Source organism: Betta splendens, chromosome 9 (genome assembly GCF_900634795.4).
Source record: "Betta splendens chromosome 9, fBetSpl5.4, whole genome shotgun sequence".
NCBI lineage: Eukaryota > Metazoa > Chordata > Actinopteri > Anabantiformes > Osphronemidae > Betta > Betta splendens.
The window spans coordinates 28,680,310-28,702,749 of record NC_040889.2 but is presented as its reverse complement, the minus strand read 5'-3'; the positions used below and the strand labels follow the sequence as shown (position 1 = coordinate 28,702,749).

The following is a 22,440-nucleotide window of genomic DNA, read 5'->3' as shown; positions in this document are numbered from 1 at the left end:
CACAATAGGAACACACCACACAATTATGACACTTGACTCAGGTTTTCTTGGAAAGGGCAGTTTATAAAAAGAGATTTCCATCACACACTGATGAAGATTCCCATACAGTTCTGGTCTTTGTTCAGGGTTGCTTTAAAAGTCCTAAAAGCGCATCAGTCTGTTACGAAATACAACACAAAGTGGATCATTGGTTGGTTCATTGGTATCTGATACTGATAAAGAACAACATAAAACAAGATGTTATGGTTTTGTGCTCTCATATTGATTTACTAAGAAAAAGGTATTCAGCGCATCATTACAGTTCTGCCATAATGTGTGCATGTGTGAATGCTCTCACGAATTCAGCCTTTAACAAGGCAGTAAAAGTTTAGTTTAGTTTTTCTTGGAGTCCGCTTTGTTTGAAATTTGCTTTGTTAATTTGCTTTTATGGCTTGTGAAATAAAGCTAAAATTACTTAATGTAAAGCATAAAATAAATATTTTATGGCTCAAACAACAATAAATAATATTCTCTACATCACAGACATCAATCATCTGTAATACTGCACCCCATGCTACGCGCGTCTAACGGCTTCTCCCCCCGGGAACAGACCTGCAAAACAGTACAACCAACCATGTGGTCCAGTTTCTAGAACAAACAATAGACTACAGCTGTAGATGTTACTCACATTTAGTGTCTTGTAATGGATCAGTCCTTCTGTAGTTAAACATTTGTGCAACCTATCAATAAATGTGGCTGAACAGCAACAAACCGAACATATTCCATAGTGTAATGTGTACTGGCACAAAGGACGATGAGGATGTGCTATGATTTGCATTTATCACATTACAAGCACTACCACCTTAAACCACATTAGCATGATGCCAGTATTAATCATGTAATTCAACATAAAATTCTTTAACTTTGGAACCTACAAGCTACTTATGAGGTCTAAAAGGGGCATGATCATATAAAAATAAGCTTCATAATCAATCAAGTTTTTTTTTAAGATCTTGATAATGCATAAAGGCCACTAAATGTAACCAGCCCAGGACCTACAGAACATCCCATAACCAGGGTTATGACCACATACCTTAGGCCATATAGTGTAACTATATGACCTAAAAAAAGCATATAACATTTAAGCACATCAACAGAGCATAAAACCTCATCTTTCCGTTATGAATGATTAACATGGATCAGACATGTAGGAGGAAAGTCCAGCAGTTGACAGTTTATGAGTCTAGTACTAAACTAAGGAGCTTCTTTGGACTTCCCCCGTCAGGGGTCGCCACAGCTTTTACGCCGGATGCTCTTCCTGACGCAACCCCTCTCTGAGGGGATCCGAACCCGCGAGTCTGGTACTAAACTATTACTGTTAAAAAAAGACGGAACTAGGAAAATTTTATTGAATCTACGAAAACCAAATATCTGCCAGAGCAGTAGTACAACAAATTAAAATAAACTTATTTAACCGTATATTTCTAAAGGGCACAGACGGCAAACTATGATGAAATGCTGCTGTAGACGATGTGCGTTGTGTCTGTTGCAGATCAAATCACTGGCACCATTTAAACTTCATGTCAGTGATGTAGATGTGTCCACACTGAGGAGGAGGAGGAGGAGGAGGAGGAGGAGGAGGAGGAAGAAGTGTGGCCTTCCAGATGTCACTCATAGCCCTTCACCAATGGTCTGCCCAGTTTTGGTCTTAAGAGGTCTTCATTTTTTACTTTACTTTACTTTACTTTACTTTACTTTACTTTACTTTACATGAGTAAAAAAATATAACATCAACACATAAACAATATCTGGAAGTCAGTTTAACTTGAAAGTTCAGGTCCCCAAGGATTTTTTTGGTATGCAATGAAAATGTGAAGACTTGCAAGTAAAGGATGATGAATAGAATCTAATACTACAGATACATGTCCATCGTTGTGCTTTTCTCACCTCCTCAGAAACAGACAGAGAAATACTCTGCATCTAATGAATCTCAACAGGCCACTAGCTGAGGTCCAATAGCATCCACTGAGGTAGCAACAGGAGGGAAAAAACTAAGAGCAGGAACCAAATCAGTCTGACAAAATAAAGAACAATATCACCAGATGAATATTGCACAGTTCAGTTCATGTTCAGCACAAGAGTCACATAAATCCACTGTCAGCGCTCATAAGCTGAATGCTGCTTTAGCTGATGAAGCTAGACTGTCAGGGGAAACGGGTCAAAAGCTGAAGACAAAAAACACAAGTCTGCACAAGAGCACAACTCGAATGCTGTCAACAATGTGTGTGTGTGAGTGTGTGTATGTGTATGTGTGTGTGTGTGTGTGTGTGTGCGCGTGCATATATGTGTGTGTGTACCTGCCACACAGCAGCAAAACCTTCCAAAATCCAGATCAAGAAAAACAGTTTTGTCTCTCCCTTCTCTTGAAGGGTGAACAAACCAGCTGGCATCCCATATTTACTGAGAGCCGTTGTTGGTCCAAAGTGCTATTCCAGCTGTATTTGTCCAGAGTAGATGGTGAGGAGCAGCATGATGGCGAAGCCCGTCAGGAGGCCGGCGTTCTGGATGGCAAAGGCGAGGAGGAATCTGCTGCCGCCTGCGTTCTCTTCCTCACGACTCACTTCATTCATCTCTGGAAACTGAGAAGCACAAACCGAGAGAAGGAACTTAGCATAAAATCAAAAACAAGCAGTGTCAATTAAACTAAAATAGAATTATCATCTTTCGGACAGCTTTAACTTAAAGGCTAAAGAAAGAGCCCTAAACACTGACCATGTCTGCCAAAGCGATGTAAAGGAACATTCCTCCTGCCAGGGCGAAGATCCAGTTGGGGGAGAAGCTGTTGCCGGCCAAAATACCGAAGCCCATGCCCAGGTAACAGCAGCAGGCTGACAGGAAGTTGAAGAAGAGAGCCTGCTGTATGCTCATACCAGCGTTCAGCAGGATCACAAAGTCTCCTGGTGACAGAAGACAGCAGCTGTTACTTTATAAAAGAGGTAATAATGAGTACTAACATTTAATTCTGTTTAAATTTGGGAAAAAAACAAAAAAACAAGGAGTAACGTAACACTGTTTTAAGCAGCATTAAATACACAAACAGAAAAGTAGGCCCATAACTCCAGACAGCAAGCCCCACCTCCACTCACCCAACTCGTGGGGAAACTCCTCACATAAGATGGCTACAGAGGTGCTGATGCCCTGGAAGACGGAGGCAGTGAAGGAGGCACCGATGGCCAAGCCGTCAATAAAGTTGTGGAGGCCGTCGCTCAGTGTGATCATCCAGGCCAGGGTTCCGATGTCCGAGTAGGCCGTTCCCTTCAGCCAGTAGCATCCTCCACCACGGCGTGCAGACTGCCTCCCAGCCTCTGGGCCCTGCGAGTCCTGGGAGGAATGAGAAGCAAACACACCTAGAGCACCTCTGCAGGACAAACTCACTGTCCTATGATCATGTATGAGGCTGTTGCGTCTCCTTTAATTAGTAAATAATTCCCACCACCGTTTTTCCTCCACTCTAGGTCTGACCTGTGGCGTCTGAGCCGGGCTGAGCATGAGCTCCCCCTCCCCCGCGTCCACCTTGCCCAGGGCCAGGTTGCCGGCTTCTCCGTTCTGCTGCAGCCTCTGCTTCTCGCCCTCCTCCACGTCCCCGTTTGGTGTCGAGTAGTGATCTGCGTCAGGGTAATGACTGTGACCGTGGTTCTGCGAGTGACATAGAAAACAGATGATCAATAAATCTCTTTTATGGCTCCATTACTGCTGGGATCTTTGTTAACAACCAACCAAACAACCTTGGACTGTTAAAAAAAGTTATTAATATGCCGCCGGTAACTGTTTTCTTCATCGCTTCCTTTAGTATTACTTCCTTACTGCTTCTGGGGTATTGAACATATTATCAGGCTCTGCTGTAGCAGAAATGCTTATTGTGGTTAACAGGCTGTTATTGAACTGATTACAGATTGAACTGTAAGGTTCACAACAGAGCAACCACAGGGTGGAGCAAATTGCTTCTAAACATCTACCTGCACATTTGTGAACAGAATCAACAGCAGATATTTGAATGGCTGCCAGCCAGAGAACAGGCTGTCATCATTATCTGATCGCTGCCTGATGAACATGTAGTTCCACATTCATTAGGTCCTGACAAACACCCGCCCTGCTGGTTGAGCAAAAAGTACATGTATGTCACGCGCAGTAAGTCATGTCACATTCCTGTCGTTATGACGTTGACTGGCCTGGCAACAATGTGGATGAGCCTCATTTATTCAACAGCAATCTATACCTCATAAATTAACATTATTAAAATAGCAAGTCTTTGAGCTGATAAGTTGGTCAAACCTGCTCATTAGGAGCATTCACTGTGTGTGTATCATATGTGCATGCAAGTGTGATGACGTCTGCTTTACAGGGACGTAAACTAAAGCGCTTATACAGTTGTAATGAAGTAACATGTCTCTTTAAGCCTTAGTTCAGTCCCTGCATGTTTCACAAGCACATCTGCCCACAACAGACTAGCTGTGTTCAGTCAGCCAGAAGCAGGACAGAGCAGGGATAGGTGGGAAGCCGTTAGGACAGTGGTACATGAGGGCTGGTGATACAAAGGCAGCATTGAAGCCAGGGAAAAAAATGTTAAGGTGAAATGTGTCTCCGAGTCATCGTTGGATGTACTCACCCCTTGTTTCTGCTTGAGAAGCACTCTGAGGACTTTTTCAGTGAAGAAGAAGAGATAAAAGCCTCCAAACACCACGGCAGACTTGGACACATAGAAATCCACCATGGGGTCAAAACCAAAGGCCTATCATGCAAAGAGAGACACCTGAGTTAGCAAGAATGAGCTGTGTTTACAGTTAATGTCTGCAGAAAACTGAACCCCGCCTATTGATTTGACATTTGTCCTTTCTTTGCACTACTATTTGGCCCTTCAGGACTCATTCTCATTAATTAATGTAATTCAGCTGTGAGATAAACAAATAGAACTCAGCAGGTAAATTAATACAGAACTACTACTACTACTGAAATCCAAACAGCATTTGAAAACATATCAAACATATGTGATCTGCTGCTCTCAATGGAGGTAATACTACAGATGTTTTTTAGGTAACCAGGTACAATAGTACAATAGTTTATACAATAGTAAACACAGGAACCATGAACTTTAAGAACTACGTCAAAACAAAAAAGCTTTCCTATTTAGTATTTAAACTGAGTTTGAGACGTTCTCATCAGAACCTGATGCCAACAACCCTGCACTGAGGCCCTGTGAAGAAGCTGCGTCTAAGTGAGTCCTGTCAGCATCAACACTACCTCTGGGATGAGCTGAAACAAGGCGTTGGAGTAGAGCGTGCCAATGGCCAGGGCTATGAAGTAGAGCAGCAGTCGCTTGTAAAAGGTTTTCTTCATGAAGGGCACCACGCTCGCCCCGACCAGCGAGCACAGAGAGATCAGTGTCACACACAGGATCCCATAACCCCACACTGATCAGCGGAGAGGTCGCACGGAAAAGAAGAGCAAGGTGAAAATAAAGTTAGTTCAAATTTATTCTATAAGATTAATTCCCAGGGTATGGAAAAACAAATTAGGGAACACCAACTCGTTATCTCCCTGAAAAGAAAGGACGGAGTGAAATCAGTCTGAAGTAATACCTGCAGGATTATTCATTAAAAAAAGAAGATCAAAAGGAATACCACCACTTTTCATTCGAATTTCATTTGTCGGCCTGTGAAACAGTCCTTAAACCCTCATGCATTACCTTTGATGAAGAAAAGAAAATAATTAAAGGAAAATTATGGACGACATCTCAAACAAGGACACACAGTCCTAGTTCACTGTCCCAGCTATCACTGCAGACACAACCTTTAAATAGCACAGCAGTTCAAAAGAAGCACATCTGACAAGAGGTCACTTTTCAACCTGGAGGACAGAGAGAGGCCGTGCTCCATTTCTCCTGGTTTGTATTTAATAAATCCTTAAGCAAAAACATAGAGGGAGTGAACCACTTATCAAGTCTGCTCAGCTAATCTACAAGCTGCAGTGAAAGAAGAGAGGTGAAGTTGAAAAGCTCCCAGGTGGCCTACATTTGAACGCCAGGACAGGTGCAGACACAGCTCCACAGATTATTACACCGATAATTAAACAGTGCGAGCAAAACAAACCCAAAAACCTTCCACCATCCAAAGTGCTTATTACAGCCCCAGAACCCAGAGAGCAGAGACAAAGGCAGGAAGGAAAGCAGTCTGACCACAGGAAGAGGGTGAATCACAAAGGCACCACGTGTAAACAGCCATGTGACGCTACAGTGAAGCTCTCAGCTTTGGTTCCTCCTATTTAAAATAGCAAAAGGGATATGAAATAAGGATGGATGGCAAACCTCGGGCAGCAGCTGCAGGATGGAAGTGGAGAAGAGTGTGCCAATGGCAAGAGCGATGAAAAAGCTGAGCATGTGTTTCATATAGCGCGTCTTCAGCAGAGGCACGATGAAGACTCCGGTGAGGGAGAAGGCACTGATCACTGTCACGCTCAGGAAAGAAAAGCCCCACACTAGGGTTGAAGCGAACACAAACGGAGGGAGCAGCATTAAAACAGACGGACATGCTGTACTCTAGCCTCAGTAACGTCCAGCAACAAGTTAAGATGGCTGAAATCCACTGCTGATGTCACAATGTGTCCAATCCAAAAAACTCATGTCATTCAGGGTTAACCTCCAACAGGACCTTAAACATTTCTCATTCTCAGAATAGACTTTTTTAATCCCTCTATATTTTACTGCTTTATTGTATTGTAGTCCCACAAGCACTGCTGGGAAGCGCTGCCTTAGAGGACACCTGTGGAAGAAAGGGCGCAGAAAGAGGGGAACGCAGATGTGGGTACGGCTCGAAGCACAAGACAGACAGGACTGACAATGCAACAAACAGAACATAAAGGGGACGAACACACAGAACATGTTTCGAGATCCCTAAGGGACAGACAGGCCAATACTGCAGTAATGTAACTGGACAGACTGAAATACAACTTCTGTTAACAGTTCATACTTTTGCTGGTTTGCTTTCTTTGTTTAGCACATTCACTCATTTCATCATCATCATGATTTAGCTTTTATTGTTCTTTTTTTAAACCATGATCTCTGTGTCAGTAAGGTCTGCAGTGGATATGAATTTGTCTTTCTGCTGTGGGCAAATCCAACATAAACTGCCTACGGGGGAAAGGTGGACTGAGCTGAGGATCACATGAGGAGATGATAAGAAAAAAACAAATCTGTCAGTGAAAAGATAGAGCTCTGAAAACTATTTCTCCTTGATCGGGACACAAAAACTTAGTTAAAGGTAAAAACTAAAATATGAGTGTCATTTTAAAAATACCCCCCAAAAAGGGTTGATGTCCACAGTGACCACACATGCAATGATTTCCTTAACAGACTCTAAAGTGGTGCTTTCACAATCAGTATGGAGGGCTGAAGATGAATTCTTAGTTCACTTTTTTTAATGGCAGCCACATTCTCCACAGATGATTCAGCTTCCTTCATCACAGACTCAAAGACTTGGCAAACCAAGGCTTGAAGCACAGCGAGTTTCCAAGAACTTCAGATTGGATGCAGATGCCAAATCAGCCTGCAGGGCTGTCAAGGACATCCTGCTGGGTCTGCACAGTCAGCAGTCGGTATGGAGTTACAGCGGGACAGCAGCCATGGGAACAAAGCCTCTCAGTCCCACCTGTCTTTACCTGAAGCTGATCTCAGCCATGTACTGGATATGTTGACTGAAGTAGGGTTGTGATCTGAGAGTTGGCTAAGCCTCGTGTTGATTTTGGCTTTTCCTTAACTCTGAGGAGATAATATCACTCTCTCTGGGAAACGAAGCACATTAAGAGCTAAAAAACATGTGTTGTTTGAGGATTTCCCTAAACTGTGACCAAATAAAATGCAGAAAACTTCATAGAGTTAATCATTGAAAAATATCTTCTGTAAGATAAAAATCCATATTCCACAAATATACAACTGACAGACAAAGTTAAGGAGTCTTGGTCTCCTAGCTGCTATGTGTATGGCCAGGGTCAACACATAAAACAAACTTTATGAGAAATTTGAAAAGAAAAGCAGAAACATTTCAGAAATCACTAAACCAGCTTCATCACAAACACCTGTGGACACGGGCGTCGCTGCTCACCTTCAGCGTCTGAGGGTCTCTGGGAGGGGTCGGTGCTCAGCTCATCCTGTTTTTGTGATCTGCAGGTGCCAGCATCCAACTGTTGCAGCATTGTGGGACAGAGCTCCCGGAACCCCTGCCCATCCAGCCGCGACTGCTCGCTGATGCTGTAACTAGCCAACGCGTCTTCAGGCAAACACTGGCAAACAGAAGATGACCATCAGAGCGGCTGGTTAGATGTATCCAGTGATAGGTCAGCACAGAAGTCGCTTGTTAGTGGCCTGTTTCACATCCTGGTGGCTTTTTATTGTTACAGTAGCTCCATCACTTGGCCAAATAAATGTAGGAATGTTCAGTAACAAAGTCTCTGAAAGCACCTAACGTGCAGGTGAATGATTGATTATACGTTTCATTGCTGGCTCAGCGAGTCACATCTAAAGAAAGTGAAATTACTGGTTTCATACAGCAGAATGTGGCAACACACTTGTCGGTTCCTTACTGTACGTTACCTAATCCAACAGACCGACATCAGTTTAATCCTCTTTTCTATTAATTTCCTTAAAGTATTTTGCCACAATAATGAAATAACTCAAAAGCAGATCAGCAAGTGACTGAGAAACCATCTCTGACATTAAGTATGGGAACTATGCTGCGTATTAGTACTGGGTTCCTCTGGGCAGGACTAAAGCTGGATTTATTCCTCTGGTTCAGAGGGTTGAGGAGGCTTTGAGGTTCCACTGAAATGACAACCACAGCAAGACGTCTGACGCTGAGCAGAAGTGGTCGATGTGCAACCTCTGCTTTGCTGAATTCTACAAGCAACGGCTGCTTTTGTTGTTAAACTGTCTTCTTTGGTCTAATTAGTAAAAATGTTCACAAAGCTCAAAATGACATTCAACAGACATCCTCAGGAACAGTTAACATTTCAAGATATATAACGGCACGCTGCCAAATCAACATGCCGACACCAAAGAACTGTGAATCCAGCACCAGAGCTGTGTTTCCATTCTCACCTTGGAGTTGTTGGCTTTGGGACGGTTGGTTGTACTCAACTGGCCGTCACCTTTACTTTGACCCTGGCTGAGCAGGGCCAGCAGAGAGCGGAGCTGGGGCACCGTGATGGTGGTGTTGTCCCCATAGCGGGCCAGCAGGTTCTGGAGCACCTGAGCAGGAGACTGGGTCTGGTTTTCTCCCTGACCCCTCACTGAGGCCAAGACACAAAGCATCACAGCCGCTGTCAGCATCATCTGGAGGACAGCGGTGGTGATGGTTTTATGGCCATGAGGGGACCAGACAAACATGGCTTCCTTACTGGTTGGAGGGCAAAGATCTGTGGACGAAAGAGACTGACGAGTTTAATGACTGCTGCACTTTCCACCTTTAGCAGTTTTGATAAAGCAGCTGAGTGAGTGACAACAAGGCGCGACATCCACCAAAACGGTTACTTTGCCAACAAACAAAGGCTTGTAAACCGTTATTATTCATGTTGACCCACATGCATGACAATACAGTCATCTGCCAAAGATACAGGTTCTTGTGAGAAACAGGCAAAATAAGTGAAGCAACGCACCAACGAATGAAAACACACACTGTATGTGAAAGGAGAACTGTAGAGGGACTTAGTGTGTTACATGGTGCCACTATGGGACCTCTGCTTGTTCAGGAGGCCAACACCCACAGGAACTAAATCCGTGGACACACAATGAACCAAATGTCCACAGTTAAATGCAAATCACACAGAACAGGAAACCAAGAAATGAATGCAACCACCACTTACAGAGAATTATAGCACACGCCCACTACCAACGACAGGGGCACCAATGTAAAAGACCAGCAGTACCATTACACCTAAAAACATAAACGTGCACTAATTATTCAGGTCAACAGCTCAGAAGAAAAATCAGGGAGAATGTAATCGAAGACTCCTAATCTTGACCTAATGTTGTGACCATAAAGAGAAGTTGTCCACCCCTCCTCCAACACACAGAGCACCAATTCATTCTACACGCTCCCGCTCCAGTGAATCAACAGACCCATTCATTTTGGTTAGGAAACACTCACCTTTATTATGGAGCCTCTAATGACAGGTGATGGTTTAGACCTGAGCCACGTTCTGCCCTCAGCTTGACAAGCGATGCCCACGGGCTATGAATGTGCACAGATGGTGTCAGGGGAGGAACAAGTGGAGCAGAAGAAATGCCTGAAGTCAGTAGCCGCCCCTCAGGAGTGTTGTGATCTGCGGAGGTGAGAAAGAGAGGTTACGACTCACCGGTGAGGAAGAAAGGAACAGTAAAGAGAAGCCAGTAGTAAAGGATTAAAGAGCCAATGAAGTCGAAAGGAAACCTGAAATGGCAGCAGCCGGCTTAAATGTTGTGTTTGCTTGTCTCCATCGACGCCACAAAGTCCGGCACCATGCCAAACCCACATCATTCCTTTCCTGACGCTGCATTCCTGCTTTATTCACATTCAGCTATATAAAGAGGCAGGATGAAAACATGGATGCTACCAGTGGAACCGTGAAGCTAAATAGCACAGCTGCAAACATCCCGTCATCTGACGGAGCATAGGGAGAGCTTCTCACCTAAAAGCAGCGCATGAGGGAAGCTAAATGCAACAGCCTCACCTCTGCCTGTCTGCCTGTCTGCCTGCCTGTCTGCCTGTCTGTCTGTCTGCCTGTCTGCCTGCCTGTCTGTCTATCAGCCTGCCTGCCTGCTTGTCTGCCTGTCTGCCTGCCTGTCTGCCTGTCTGTCTGCCTGTCTGTCTGCCTGTCTGTCTGCCTGTCTGCCTGCCTGTCTGTCTGTCTATCAGCCTGCCTGCCTGCTTGTCTGCCTGCCTGTCTGCCTGCCTGTCTGTCTGTCAGCCTGGCTGCTAAATAAATACAAGTCTATACTTGGGTGTGTGGATGTAAAAGCACACTTACATGCTCAGTCACTAACTTTCTACCCTTCATGTCTCTATCCATCATCTGAACAGAGAAAGCCCTTCTTCAATAAATAAGCTTCTCCCCAGTGAATTAGACCCTCACTCACTGCACCACATTCTGAAGTACAAGGAAAGACTCGGAAACAAGGTACAAACAAATCTTCTTCAGCCTCTTTAGTTCCTATGTTTTCTTCTTTCTCTATTTCCTTCCACTTCTCAAGCTTTAGGAGCTCTGACCCTCGGCCTCCTTTCCACAGGCTTATACAGCTCTACTGCATCTGCAGACAATAAACTGACACCTTTTTTTCTCTGAACTCAAAATGTTTGGGTTCAGGAACTAGAGGAAAGTTATTGACATTATTTATTATTTTTGAACTTTGACAGACTACATAAAAACTGTTAGCTGTTGTCATGCATGACATACTGTTTTTTGTATTGTACTTGTTGAAACATACAACAACTAGCAACTAGCTGCCTGCGGTAAAAGAGTGTAATGAAACACTTGGGAGTGTCAGGCAGAAAATAGGTCCACAAAGAAAGGTAAGTCATGAATAAACACACGCCTTCATAGGAGTATGCTGCAATCTGACATACTTTATGATCACACCACCAGTTCAACACAAGAACAAACAGAGCTATTTGCCATAATCACAAATCAACTCTAGTAATTTGAACGTCTATTACATTAAATGTAAAATAAAAAGGATTAAAAGGATTAAGGGATTAAAGGGAAAGGGTCAGCGTTACTGACTGACCATCACGCTCTTTCCTCAATGGCCTGAAAGGCAGTCAGTGAATGGGAAAAGCTGTTGAACTGCTGCTGCTGCTCACTTAACGGTGATAATAACTAGGTACACTCACTAAAAATACACATGCACTCACGCTCGAGTCCTTTCACAACGGGGAACGTACAGGTCCGAACAGCGCAGCCACAACCGGACCGCTACGCAAGAAGAGGTCCTCACTGGTCGGTCAGAGCAGCTGCTTTTAAATATGTCACCAGAATGATACCAATGTACACACACACACACACACACACACACACACACACACACACACACACACACACACACACACACACACACACACACACACACACACACACACACACACACACACACACACACACACACACACACACACACACCATGGCTGTTTCTTGTGCCGTGTGTCGAGTCCAAGGCCTATTTGTGGCTGTGGAGATAAAGCTTGGTGGGAAGAGACATACAGTCAGCAGCAGCGACTTCAGTCCTGCACAACGGTGAAGGCCTCTGCCGTCGCGTTAAACAGAGGAGTCACAGGGAAAGTGGAGGCAGTGAGAACGGGATGGAGGAGCAGGGAGCTCAATGTTTAGTAGACTCAAAGCTCATTCTACTCTAATCATCTTCCTCAGTTCCCACAATATCACCAGGTTGCCAATCGCTGACCACCAAAACATGGGCAAAAATTAAATATAGGAAAACAAAATAGTCCCTATGCACAAAGGGAATGAGCACAAGGAGATTAGCGTTCACAAGGCACTGAACTAGAGCTATCAGCAGCACCGTCAGATCCCAAAGCTCCTTCACCCGTGTGTGCACACAGCTCAGTGGGAAGTTTCCCTCACCATCACCATGATCACCAGCTGACAGGGCAGAAATGAACTCTTTGTTTGATCTTAAGTCTATCAAGACATGACGCATCAGAACAGGATATCAGCTCAAACACTAATCCACCAACAAGGCCGTGGCTGACATCAGGAGAGATTGGGATGTGAACACAACAAAGTACACAACACTACGTATCACTTTCTTTTTTCTGTTCAGGACTTATGATGATGACCAATCCAACCATGACCACTCTACACTGCCACACCTGAATAAATGAGGGAATAATCAACATCATGCCGACATAAAGAAAACCTCAATAGCCTTCAATAGTTTCACGTTATCATGATATGAGGTGCTGCTTTTATTAGAGCTGGTTATCATCAAACCCATGTGTGCAAGAGGGAAAAACAAACTGAAAGCTGATAAAGTGCTGATGGAAACTTATTGTTTGGGTTCACTTGCTAGTGATACAAGATTTCCTATAACCATTTCATTTGAAGGTAAAGTTAAGACCTTAACTTCATTCATGAAAAACAGGAAAGAATAAACACTGGAATAGCAGATTTAATAACAAATGATTCTGCAAAGCTCTGATTTGCTCTAGAATCACATAAACAAAAAAAATAATTAAAGTCTGCAGGTTGATTTTCTATTTCTTCTTAAATAGTTTGAAAACCTCCCAGAACCAAATTATATTTTGTTTAGTTTTAAGAAAAAGGAGAGCAGCAGCTGTTAACTGCTTTGGTTCTAAGTCATGAATGAGGAGCTGAGCCTAAATACACAATACACACGCTACTGCTGTACTGTAGAACAAACTATTATTAACTTACAGGCCTGTAATTAAAGGCTTGAATTGTCAAAAATCAGACTCCAGCAGAAACTGTTTTACTTAAGGTTCCTCTTGGCTAATCTTGTGTCCGTTTCTCCAGTTAAATCTAGACCAGAAAACAGAAACTGAACTGTACCTTTTATGAGAACAGAAACAAAAAGAAGACGCTCCTCATTGGATCTTCCTCATTTAAAAGCAGCTTCCTCCTCAAGACTCCTGTTGACTGTCCTCTCATCATTTCCTCAGTTCACTTTATATAATCATGGAGTGAGGGACAGGTTAAGATGTGCATTGAGTCACCAGACCCCTAATTACTGTTTTGCCTGGTTCTCAGGCTGATATCATCAAGCAAGACTGTCATTGGCCAAAAGACTGATAGCCATGGTCGCCCAACGGTTCACCAAACACATTGTGGATGAGCCGTGCACATCCTGAAAGTACAACAAAGAACTTTTCACCATCAAATTAGAGGGTGGAAGACATGACTGAACCCCTCAGTTCATCCAGAGGTTCAGTTTACAGGTCAAACACTGACAAGAAGGTAACACGGCACAGTAAGTTCCATACACACAGTACAGTAAACAAACTGTTTACACAAGTATTAACACTTTAATGACAAGATGAATCCAATTGTTTAGTTATATTGCTTGGCAGAATTTGGATTTGGACCAAGTTTAAAGTGTGCAATGTTTAGCAGTTTAAAGAGCAATACAAAAGGATGTAGGTGTTTTTAACTATGTTATAAACAACTAGTAGTTGTAACTAATTAGTAACAAGCTAAAATGATTCAAAGCTTATCAAAAGCTTTTCAAGGTTTCTACGTTAAACCGAGATCTGTCTTGTGTATTGGGGGTTTAGCAGTCATTGAAAAACTGCTGTTAATCGATTTATTCAGCTCGCTCTTAAAATAACAGCAATACTCCACGTGTCACAGTCGTCACGGGGTCGTTTACTGAATGTGTCGATATGATTATGATGGTGATGCTAAGGTGTTATAAGCCTACGGTGCAATGACTCCAAGGGGACTTGTGGGCAAGGAGACGTTACACACGAGCTCTGAGGTCGGAACGTCGCTGGCGGTGAATAACACGCGCATCACTACCGTGGCTCAACTTGATCGGGCTAATCGTGGTTAGTTTCTGTAGCACGTCTTGTTGCAGCTACGACCACGGATCAAACAGCTGCGGACATTCGCCTCTGTGACAAATGAGCGCTTTCAGCGTCTGGGCTAATGTAGTGTGCGGTCTATGAGCCAGCTCCCTACTAGCCTGACAGTTAGTTAGCTTACCAGGTGATGCTGGCGGGTTGACGTCAACTCGTTTCTGGTTCTGACAGACCAGGTGTGCGTCTCACTCCCGAACAAAAACAAGTGATGTGCGGAGCGGTGGGCTGTTTCCGGTCTGTCCAGTCATTCATAGACTGGAAAGAGGTGGCTTTTTTCTATCTCCGTCGTCCTCTCATTCAAACAAAACACACAACAGCAGCGTGGGGAGGATTTAAGAGCTGGTGACGTCACATACGGTATATCCACTAGGTTTTCAAGATGGCGGTGACTCCTTCATGCGGCCGACAGCAAGTACTGCAACACACAAAACAAGAAGCACTCCAGTAATATTCTGCGGGTTTCACCTCATTTAGGAATTTTTATTCCATACTTTACAAGCTTATACAAATACGTTGAAAGTATAGCTATTTTCTCTAAAATGAATTTCAACCTAAAAAGAATATTGAGGCGGATTTATTGAACAAAACAATTAGATTTTTCGTAAGTAATTGGTTCTGTAAAATGTTATAATGACACGTAGGATTCTCTAGCCTCGTCCACGCTCCGTTTCTAAAGGTGGCGGTAGTGAGTTGTTTACCCACCGCCAACAAACCAAAACGAAGAAGAAGAAAAAGGACGTAAGTTGTTTTGACTGCGGAAGTGATCGGTATAGATGCTTTAGGCGTAGTTCACCGGAGCGTTCTGCTTTAGGACTGTTATTTGTGTTGTGTGTACGGTGTTCTGGTCCATCTGTATGTAGCTCTGTCGGAGAGTCACCTCACAGCTCGATCGGGTAAGGAAGAAGTGAAGCGTTGCGTGTTGCCAAAGTCTTAAAACGGTGGAAATTCATAGCCTGGATTGGCTAAGTTAGCTAAGTTAGCACAGCGGTCCGGACCTCGAATAGACTCATTGATCCTCACTGACAGGTTTGCAACATCAACAGCTTCATGATAGAAAATATGCCTTTGTGACAGTCCGAGCCTGACAACCGAACATCTCGTTTATGACTGGGATGAAAGCTACACATTGTCAGTCATCGCCTAAGTCGAAAAAAGGCCCACAGATTGTCATATTATATTGACATTACAGTGTGGGACAGGTTAACATTTGATTGACGCCACAGTTTTTATTTAGTAATTTATGGTTATACAGACAATTATGAGCTACAGATGATGAAGTAAGCGATCAATTCGGTTTAGAAGACTTGCAGAGTCAATGGTTCGTAAAACACAACTCCTGTTTTCTATTTATTGCTGTATAGAAGTTTTATTAATAACGGTCTACGGCACTTAAATTGTCTACGGCAAATTAAAGTAATTTGAACAAATGGAACAAAAATATCTAACTAGAAATATTTGTTTATTTGTTAGCAAAATCATATAAACGGTTCGTAAACGAACACAATCTTCATACAAATCCAGTCACACACAAAATACTTTTAAATCGTTGTATTGGTGAATACCTTGACATTTTCGTCTAAAATGTCATGGCTGCTTCCTCGCTCCTTTTATCGGTGCCACACCTCAAATGGTCCTCCCCTGTGCGGCTGGATCTCCTGGTCATTATAGCAGACTCATTACAGGTCACCTGACCTATTAGTTTGTCATGCTGATACTCGCAGTTTTTTTATAGATAGAGTGGGAAAACCTCAAGTCATGGAGCCTCACAGCAGCATCACGGCTTATTTTAAAAACAATATAGTGTGAAGAGGCAAACACAGGGGGTTTACTGCTTTATTCAAGCATTGTGTGGTTCTGCTTCCACACTTACACACTTGACCAAATCAAATGTTTGAACACACATACAGTGCCACTGTGTAATCTTGATAAATTAATTTTCTTTTTGAAATTGGTTTACTTTAGATTTTTTACTTTTTGACTAATAACTTAAACAACCTAATATCTAATAAATAAATTAACAGTTTCTCTTTGAACATCTCCATATAGTTGAAATAACTGAACTAGAACTACAAATGACTAGAGTCGATGTGGAAGCTGACCAGCGCTGACCAGGGATCAGCAGCAGTGACTGACCTACAGCCAGCAGATGTTTTACAGACAGACCCTTAATTTAAAACAAACATTCAAACTCCGTTTTGCTTGATTATTCAATCTTGCTCCTGTTCCACCAGTGTTTCAGGTTGGCCTTTCGTGATGGCGGACCACAATGACATCAGTCTGCTGCCAGAGGAACGTGTTCGTGCTCTCACTAAAAAAGGAAGCTCAGTGGAGGTGAATGACGATGTTCCCCCACGCCGTTACTTCCGCTCAGGCATGGAGATGATTCGTATGGCTAATGTTTACACTGAGGAGGGAAACATCGAACACGCCTTTGTATTGTACAATAAATACATCACGTAAGTTTATCTTTTTCGCCTTGGGTGAATTTATGTCTTTGCTTTACAGGCTATTGTCATTTTTTGAGTGCAACTCTAAAGAAAGGGTTGTTTTTTTTATTTTTCTGCCCAGGCTCTTTATAGAAAAACTCCCCAAGCATCGGGATTACAAGACTGCAAACATTCCCGAGAAGAAGGACACACTAAAGGTACGACTGGATTGTCTGATGTCCTACAATAAATGACGATTTTTATCATGCTTAAGCTTGAGATTTAGTTTCATCTTCTGTCTTTTGCAGAAACTTAAGGATGTTGCATTTCCTCAAGCAGAGATTCTGAAAAAAGCTCTTTTGAGAAGATTTGAGCAAGAGCATGAACAGTATCTTGTCAAGAAGGTAATATTTCAATAACTGAGACGGTTTTGTTTCCCATACTTACAGGATAACATGTCCCTGACAACAGCATATAAGGGTGGTAATAAAATGAGAACTTTATTAAATATTAAAGATAATCAGCCAGGACTAGTCTTTCACTCTCACATTGTTTGTTACACTTTTCTAATAAGAGGAGCCCACTTGCTCAACTGTGTGTTCTGTGTTTGCGTTATGTTCAGAGGGTGGAGGAAGACGCCTTGGCACAGGAGCAGTCCCGACAGCAAGCGCTAGATGCGGAGCGGGAACGTGTGGCCGAGATGCAGCGACGGCAGCGGGAGCAGGAGCAGTTCAGTGCCTTTGAGGAGATGATCCGCCGCCAGGAGCTGGAGAAAGAACGCCAGCGAGTTCTTCTGGAGTTCTCCACACCCTCTGCGCCCTCCCCTGATGCGCCTCTGATTCCTGGCATCCAGGGCCCACCTACTGTCTCACCCACTCTCCCACAGAGCCATGGGGACTTGTCTGGCATCACCAATCAATACAATCGCCCCCCTTCTTCTAACAGCACACCTGCCACAGCTCCCCCTACCTTCGATCGGGCGCTTAAACCTGGGTCTCTGGTCAGCCCTGGAAACAACAGTGAGTTAATCTGTTTTTGACACGAGGGTCTGGTGCTCAGAGGATTTAAATACAGCCCTACTCCCACTTTAGAGTGCTTATTCCCCTGAGCTGATTTCTTTCCCCCGACCTACTTAATTTCCTGTTTGCACGATGCTGCTTTTTAGACGATCACAAGAATCAAATATTTCTACTCACCTTTTCTTTATTCATCTTCATGGTTTTCACAGATACAATGGTGGATGCCCTTCGGCAGTTGGCTGTTCCTGCTGAGCTGTGCCGAAGCTTTCTGAGGTTGGCCGAAGCCAACACAATCCGAGCTGTAGAAACCTGTGGCATCCTGTGTGGCAAACTGGTAAGGCTCTGGAACAGAGCTGCTATGTTGTTAGAGAAAGCAACAAAATAATTAAATCCATGTCATCTGTCCTCTTCAAATTAGGATTTTAAATGAATAAAGAGTAAAAAGGGGGATTTGTAGATTGTAATTGTAACTGTATAAGATGATACCAGCCCACATAGGATGAGCATAATCTGACACTTATCGCAGTCCTGGGTCTGTGGTGGCTGTTGTTTGAAACATGAGGGTAATTGTGTGCACTTATCACTTTGTGTCTATTTTGCGAACATGAATTTTTGCCAGCAGCCAAACAGTCAATGCTATGTTGATTCTGATCACACATGTGTTGGATAGTTTATTTTGGCAGATGGTGGCAACAACATGACATGGTTTGAGACAGTGTAATAAATCCATACATCTGCTTGGTTTCAGACCAGAAATGCATTTACTGTGACCCACGTCATTATACCAAAGCAGTGCGGAGGACCGGACTATTGTGACACAGAAAACGAGGAGGAGCTCTTCCTCATACAGGACCAGTACGATCTCATCACCCTGGGCTGGATACACGTGAGTACAGGCCATAAACAGGCCACTTGATCTCATATTATTAAAACATGTTATACTCATACAAATTCACCTAAAACATCAAAAGCTCCCATATTGCACAAACCATATTGCTGCACGTCAGAAGAAACGTGCATGATACCCAGCGTGACTGAAATCAGAATTTCAGTCGACTTCGGTGACACCGCCCACTGCTGCGCTTCTCTTGCTTACACTAGATACACTGCGACACATCATTGTTGTATTTGTAACTGGGCCCTCAATAGCACACCCATAATTGTGTGCTGGGCCGTGAAGCCAGTTTCCTTCCACTGTTATCATTGGTCACACCTCATCTACACTGCTGCAACTTTGTTCCAGTCACATTACACACAATAACATTGTGATTTGCGTCAATGTGACACTCTTTACATCGTGAAGTAAATCCAGGATTTAAAATCTTTTTCCTCTTTTCCTTCTAGACTCATCCCACACAAACAGCCTTCCTGTCCAGCGTGGACCTTCACACGCATTGTTCCTATCAGATGATGCTCCCAGAGGCCATTGCTATTGTTTGCTCGCCTAAGTTCAATGAGTAAGTCAGACAGCAGCGTGGTCTTCCTCCTCCTCTTTTAATGTTTAAGTCAGTTTATTATCTCCACACACTATAGAGTCACTGTTATTGTGTTTGTTTGTTTTTTATTGTAGGATCGGCTACTTCCGGTTGACGGATCGAGGAACAGACGAGATCTCCACATGCAAACAAAAAGGCTTTCACCCTCACAGCAAAGAACCCCCTCTATTTTCAGTAAGTCTCTATAGCCAGTCACGTGTAGGTTTTGATCCTCTGTCCTAGAGCTGGTGCAGCATGAAGCAGAGCTGCACAGTATTCTCAGTTTAAATCACAAGGAAAACTGAACTGTGAACAGGCTTGATGACATAACTCTGGTCTTCAAAATTGCACAAAATATTCTTTTGACTTGATACAATTTATTGAACTTTTTGTATATATTTGTTTGAGGCATAATCCAATTTAAACAAACAAAATCAGCAAACTCTTTTTCTGCAAACACAGGCACCATAGACAACTTGCAGCACCATTCTGCAGCGTTTCTTTTGAATAGCAAATCTTTAGATGTAAAATAGCTTTCTATCATCTGAGGTTAAAAATACTAGTGCAAGATTAAACCCAAACGTATTTTGGCGAATTTAGTGCCAAACTGAAAGATAAACTGGTTTTAGGAGAAGGTCAAATGTAAAACCAAAAGCCTTTCAGAAAGCATTCAGGTCCGGGGACAGGGAGGAAGCTAGGAGTGTCCAGATAGAGCGGTCAGTCAAAATCGGGGAGGGGAAGGAGGCTCACAGGATGAAACTGGAACACAGACGGAGCCTGCAGCTGGAGGGAATTCCTCTTTGGTGGAAAAAGTCATGCATTGTGCCAGTGAATAAAACGCCACGTCCCAGAGTCCTCAATGACTACAGACCCGTGGCTCTGACCTCTGACATCATGAAGGCTTTTGAGAGGCTGATCCTGGACTCCATGCGTTCTCTGGTCAAACCCTCAGTCGACCCCCTCCAGTTTGCATATCAACCACATCTAGGAGTGCATGACGCCGTCATACATCTGCTCCATCGCATCTACAACCACCTGGACAGGATCATAGTCTTTCAATTCTCCAGTGCATTTAACACCATCCAGCCTGTGCTGCTGGGAGAGAAAAGGCTCATGTCCTTTAACGTCTGCAGGTCCATGCTGAGGATGTTTTGAGTCTGTGGTGGCCACTGTTTTAGGCTGTGGTCTGTGGTGCAGCAGCATGAATGTAGCAGACAGTAACAGACTGGACAAAGTGATCAGGACGGCTAGTTCTGTTCTGGGGGTGGAGCTGGACCCCCTACATGCTGTAGCTGAGAGCAGGATGCTGGTCCAACTCCTCCCCATCCTAGACAACACCTCCACCCCTACACAGTGTGTGGCTGGAAAGAGGAGCACCTTCAGCCAGAGGCTGATCAGTATTAGGTGCTCCACAGAACGCCAGCAGATGTCCTTCCTACCGGTGCCATCAGTCTGTTAAACTCCTCCTCCTTTTGTAAGGGTGGATCTTCATCCATGCAATAACATGAATAATAAAACTTTAGCCAATAATTAGATGTATTCGGACTTAATGTAAGTGTGTGTAGCGATCAAAGTGTACAAAATAATTGCCCTTTGGGATTAATAAGGGTTTTTTGAATCTTGAATCTTTCACATCTGAGGCCCTGAGGAAAAAGCAAACACGTGTTTAAGTTGGAATGTTGTTTATATTTGCTGGGAAATTCTGAAAAGGTAATGATATAAGTAATTGTTAGTCCAAATTCAGGGAAGTTCAGCAAATTACATATTGTGTGTTATTAGGGGGGTTGTAAGCTAATTTTATTTCACCTTAAGTCTGCACTTAATAGAACACCCTGCAAGTAAACACCTGGCATGTTTTACACCTTTGCTCTAACCTCATCTCATGTCTCTGTCTTTTCCAGCACGCGGGACATGTCACCATCACCAACGACACTGTGTCCGTTATGGATTTGCGGTGATTTTTTATTTTTTTGCTTTTCCCCAGAACACTTATATGCTGTTTAATAAAACTGCAGACTGGACAAACACTGATTTTACATTGAGGAAAGTACTGAGCAAACACTGATCACAAGTTACACATTTATATGAACTACGTTGTTCTCAGAGGGAACAATGTTTTTGTGTGTTCTACATGTTATTGCACTTTCCAAGCAAACAACTGCTGTCCACCTAACGGACCGGCAGACCTCTGGCCCTACAGCCCCTCTCTGTCAAGTGTGCTACATTCCCTTTGTGTTCAGCTGTTATTTATGTCGGCAGTAGTAGTAATAATAATGTAACTTTGTGTTTCTTCACTTGTTATTTGTCTCATGTTGGTCCTGTCTGATAGATGAAGTGCCAAGGAGGAGAATATTCACTTGTTTTGAAGTTATGCATTGTGCAAGGTGAGCAGTGTGAAATTCATGATGTTTTCTTCACCGTTAGTGCTGCGAGTGATGAGAGAAATGAAAGCTGCGACTCAGGTATGCAGGCAGCGATGCTGCTGCTGCTCTGTATTATATTTTTTTACACACAGCCCATCACTCCGCTCTCCGCACTCCGATCCTTTACTGACAAAGGCTTTTGATTGAAGTGTAATTCTTGAAAATGATGGATGCACCTTTTTCAATTAAATCTTTATTCTTGGGGCGGGGGGTGGTAGTACCTGTACGGTTTCTCCAAGCTTGTGTGGAACAAGCGTTCTGAATGTACGACCTCCTACACATACATAGCCACGGTTCATATCTCTACCCGTCTTACTTGCTCCCTTCTGTTTGTAGAGGAAACAAATAATTAGCCATATTTGTGAAAAATAAAATAATTGAATTAAATGCCAAGAAAAAATAAACCTGTTGTAGATATATCTAGGCCGTATCGGTTTCTTTGTGAGGGTTTCTGTTTTAGTAAACCAGTAGTAAAGTTTGCA

The 22,440-nt window shown here is 43.3% G+C and overlaps 2 protein-coding genes across 10 annotated transcripts; one reads left to right on the top strand and one right to left on the bottom strand.

Annotated features, from left to right (window-relative positions):
• Positions 1–42: 42 nt before the first annotated feature.
• slc39a14 (solute carrier family 39 member 14) lies at positions 43–14,981 on the bottom strand. 8 transcript variants are annotated; one of them, XM_029161552.3, is made up of 11 exons: positions 14,740–14,980; positions 10,173–10,347; positions 9,889–9,959; positions 9,125–9,441; positions 8,133–8,310; positions 5,278–5,447; positions 4,646–4,768; positions 3,502–3,675; positions 3,126–3,360; positions 2,752–2,936; positions 43–2,618 (listed from the first exon to the last, which is right to left on the bottom strand). In XM_029161552.3, the coding sequence occupies exons 4-11, from the start codon at positions 9,410–9,412 to the stop codon at positions 2,466–2,468; spliced, it is 1,506 nt and encodes a 501-aa protein (XP_029017385.1). In that variant the 5' UTR covers positions 9,413–9,441; positions 9,889–9,959; positions 10,173–10,347; positions 14,740–14,980; the 3' UTR covers positions 43–2,465. The 8 variants fall into 8 exon arrangements, with proteins under 8 accessions (XP_029017385.1, XP_055367137.1, XP_029017384.1 ...); XM_055511162.1 differs by lacking the exons at positions 5,278–5,447; positions 9,889–9,959 and adding an exon at positions 6,341–6,510 and having other exon boundaries at positions 14,740–14,981; XM_029161551.3 differs by lacking the exon at positions 9,889–9,959.
• Positions 14,512–22,382, top strand: LOC114861886 (STAM-binding protein-like A). Of its 2 annotated transcripts, XM_029161562.3 has the most exons (11): positions 15,349–15,508; positions 16,847–17,071; positions 17,184–17,259; positions 17,350–17,445; positions 17,664–18,060; positions 18,270–18,394; positions 18,809–18,946; positions 19,405–19,517; positions 19,631–19,730; positions 21,437–21,489; positions 21,865–22,382. In XM_029161562.3, the coding sequence occupies exons 2-11, from the start codon at positions 16,869–16,871 to the stop codon at positions 21,866–21,868; spliced, it is 1,305 nt and encodes a 434-aa protein (XP_029017395.1). In that variant the 5' UTR covers positions 15,349–15,508; positions 16,847–16,868; the 3' UTR covers positions 21,869–22,382. The 2 variants fall into 2 exon arrangements, with proteins under 2 accessions (XP_029017393.1, XP_029017395.1); XM_029161560.3 differs by lacking the exon at positions 15,349–15,508 and adding an exon at positions 14,512–14,530 and having other exon boundaries at positions 21,437–22,382.
• Positions 22,383–22,440: the final 58 nt, after the last annotated feature.

Coding starts and splice junctions, on each gene's coding strand:
- LOC114861886 (XM_029161560.3), top strand. CDS start 16,869: ATGGCGGACCACAATGACATCAGTCTGCTGCCAGAGGAACGTGTTCGT. Junction 17,446..17,663: donor AACAGTATCTTGTCAAGAAG/GTAATATTTCAA, acceptor CGTTATGTTCAG/AGGGTGGAGGAAGACGCCTT. Junction 18,947..19,404: donor TCACCCTGGGCTGGATACAC/GTGAGTACAGGC, acceptor TTTTCCTTCTAG/ACTCATCCCACACAAACAGC.
- slc39a14 (XM_055511162.1), bottom strand. CDS start 9,412: ATGTTTGTCTGGTCCCCTCATGGCCATAAAACCATCACCACCGCTGTC. Junction 8,311..9,124: donor CCAAAGCCAACAACTCCAAG/GTGAGAATGGAA, acceptor TCTGTTTGCCAG/TGTTTGCCTGAAGACGCGTT. Junction 4,769..6,340: donor TCCTGCAGCTGCTGCCCGAG/GTTTGCCATCCA, acceptor TTTGCATGATAG/GCCTTTGGTTTTGACCCCAT.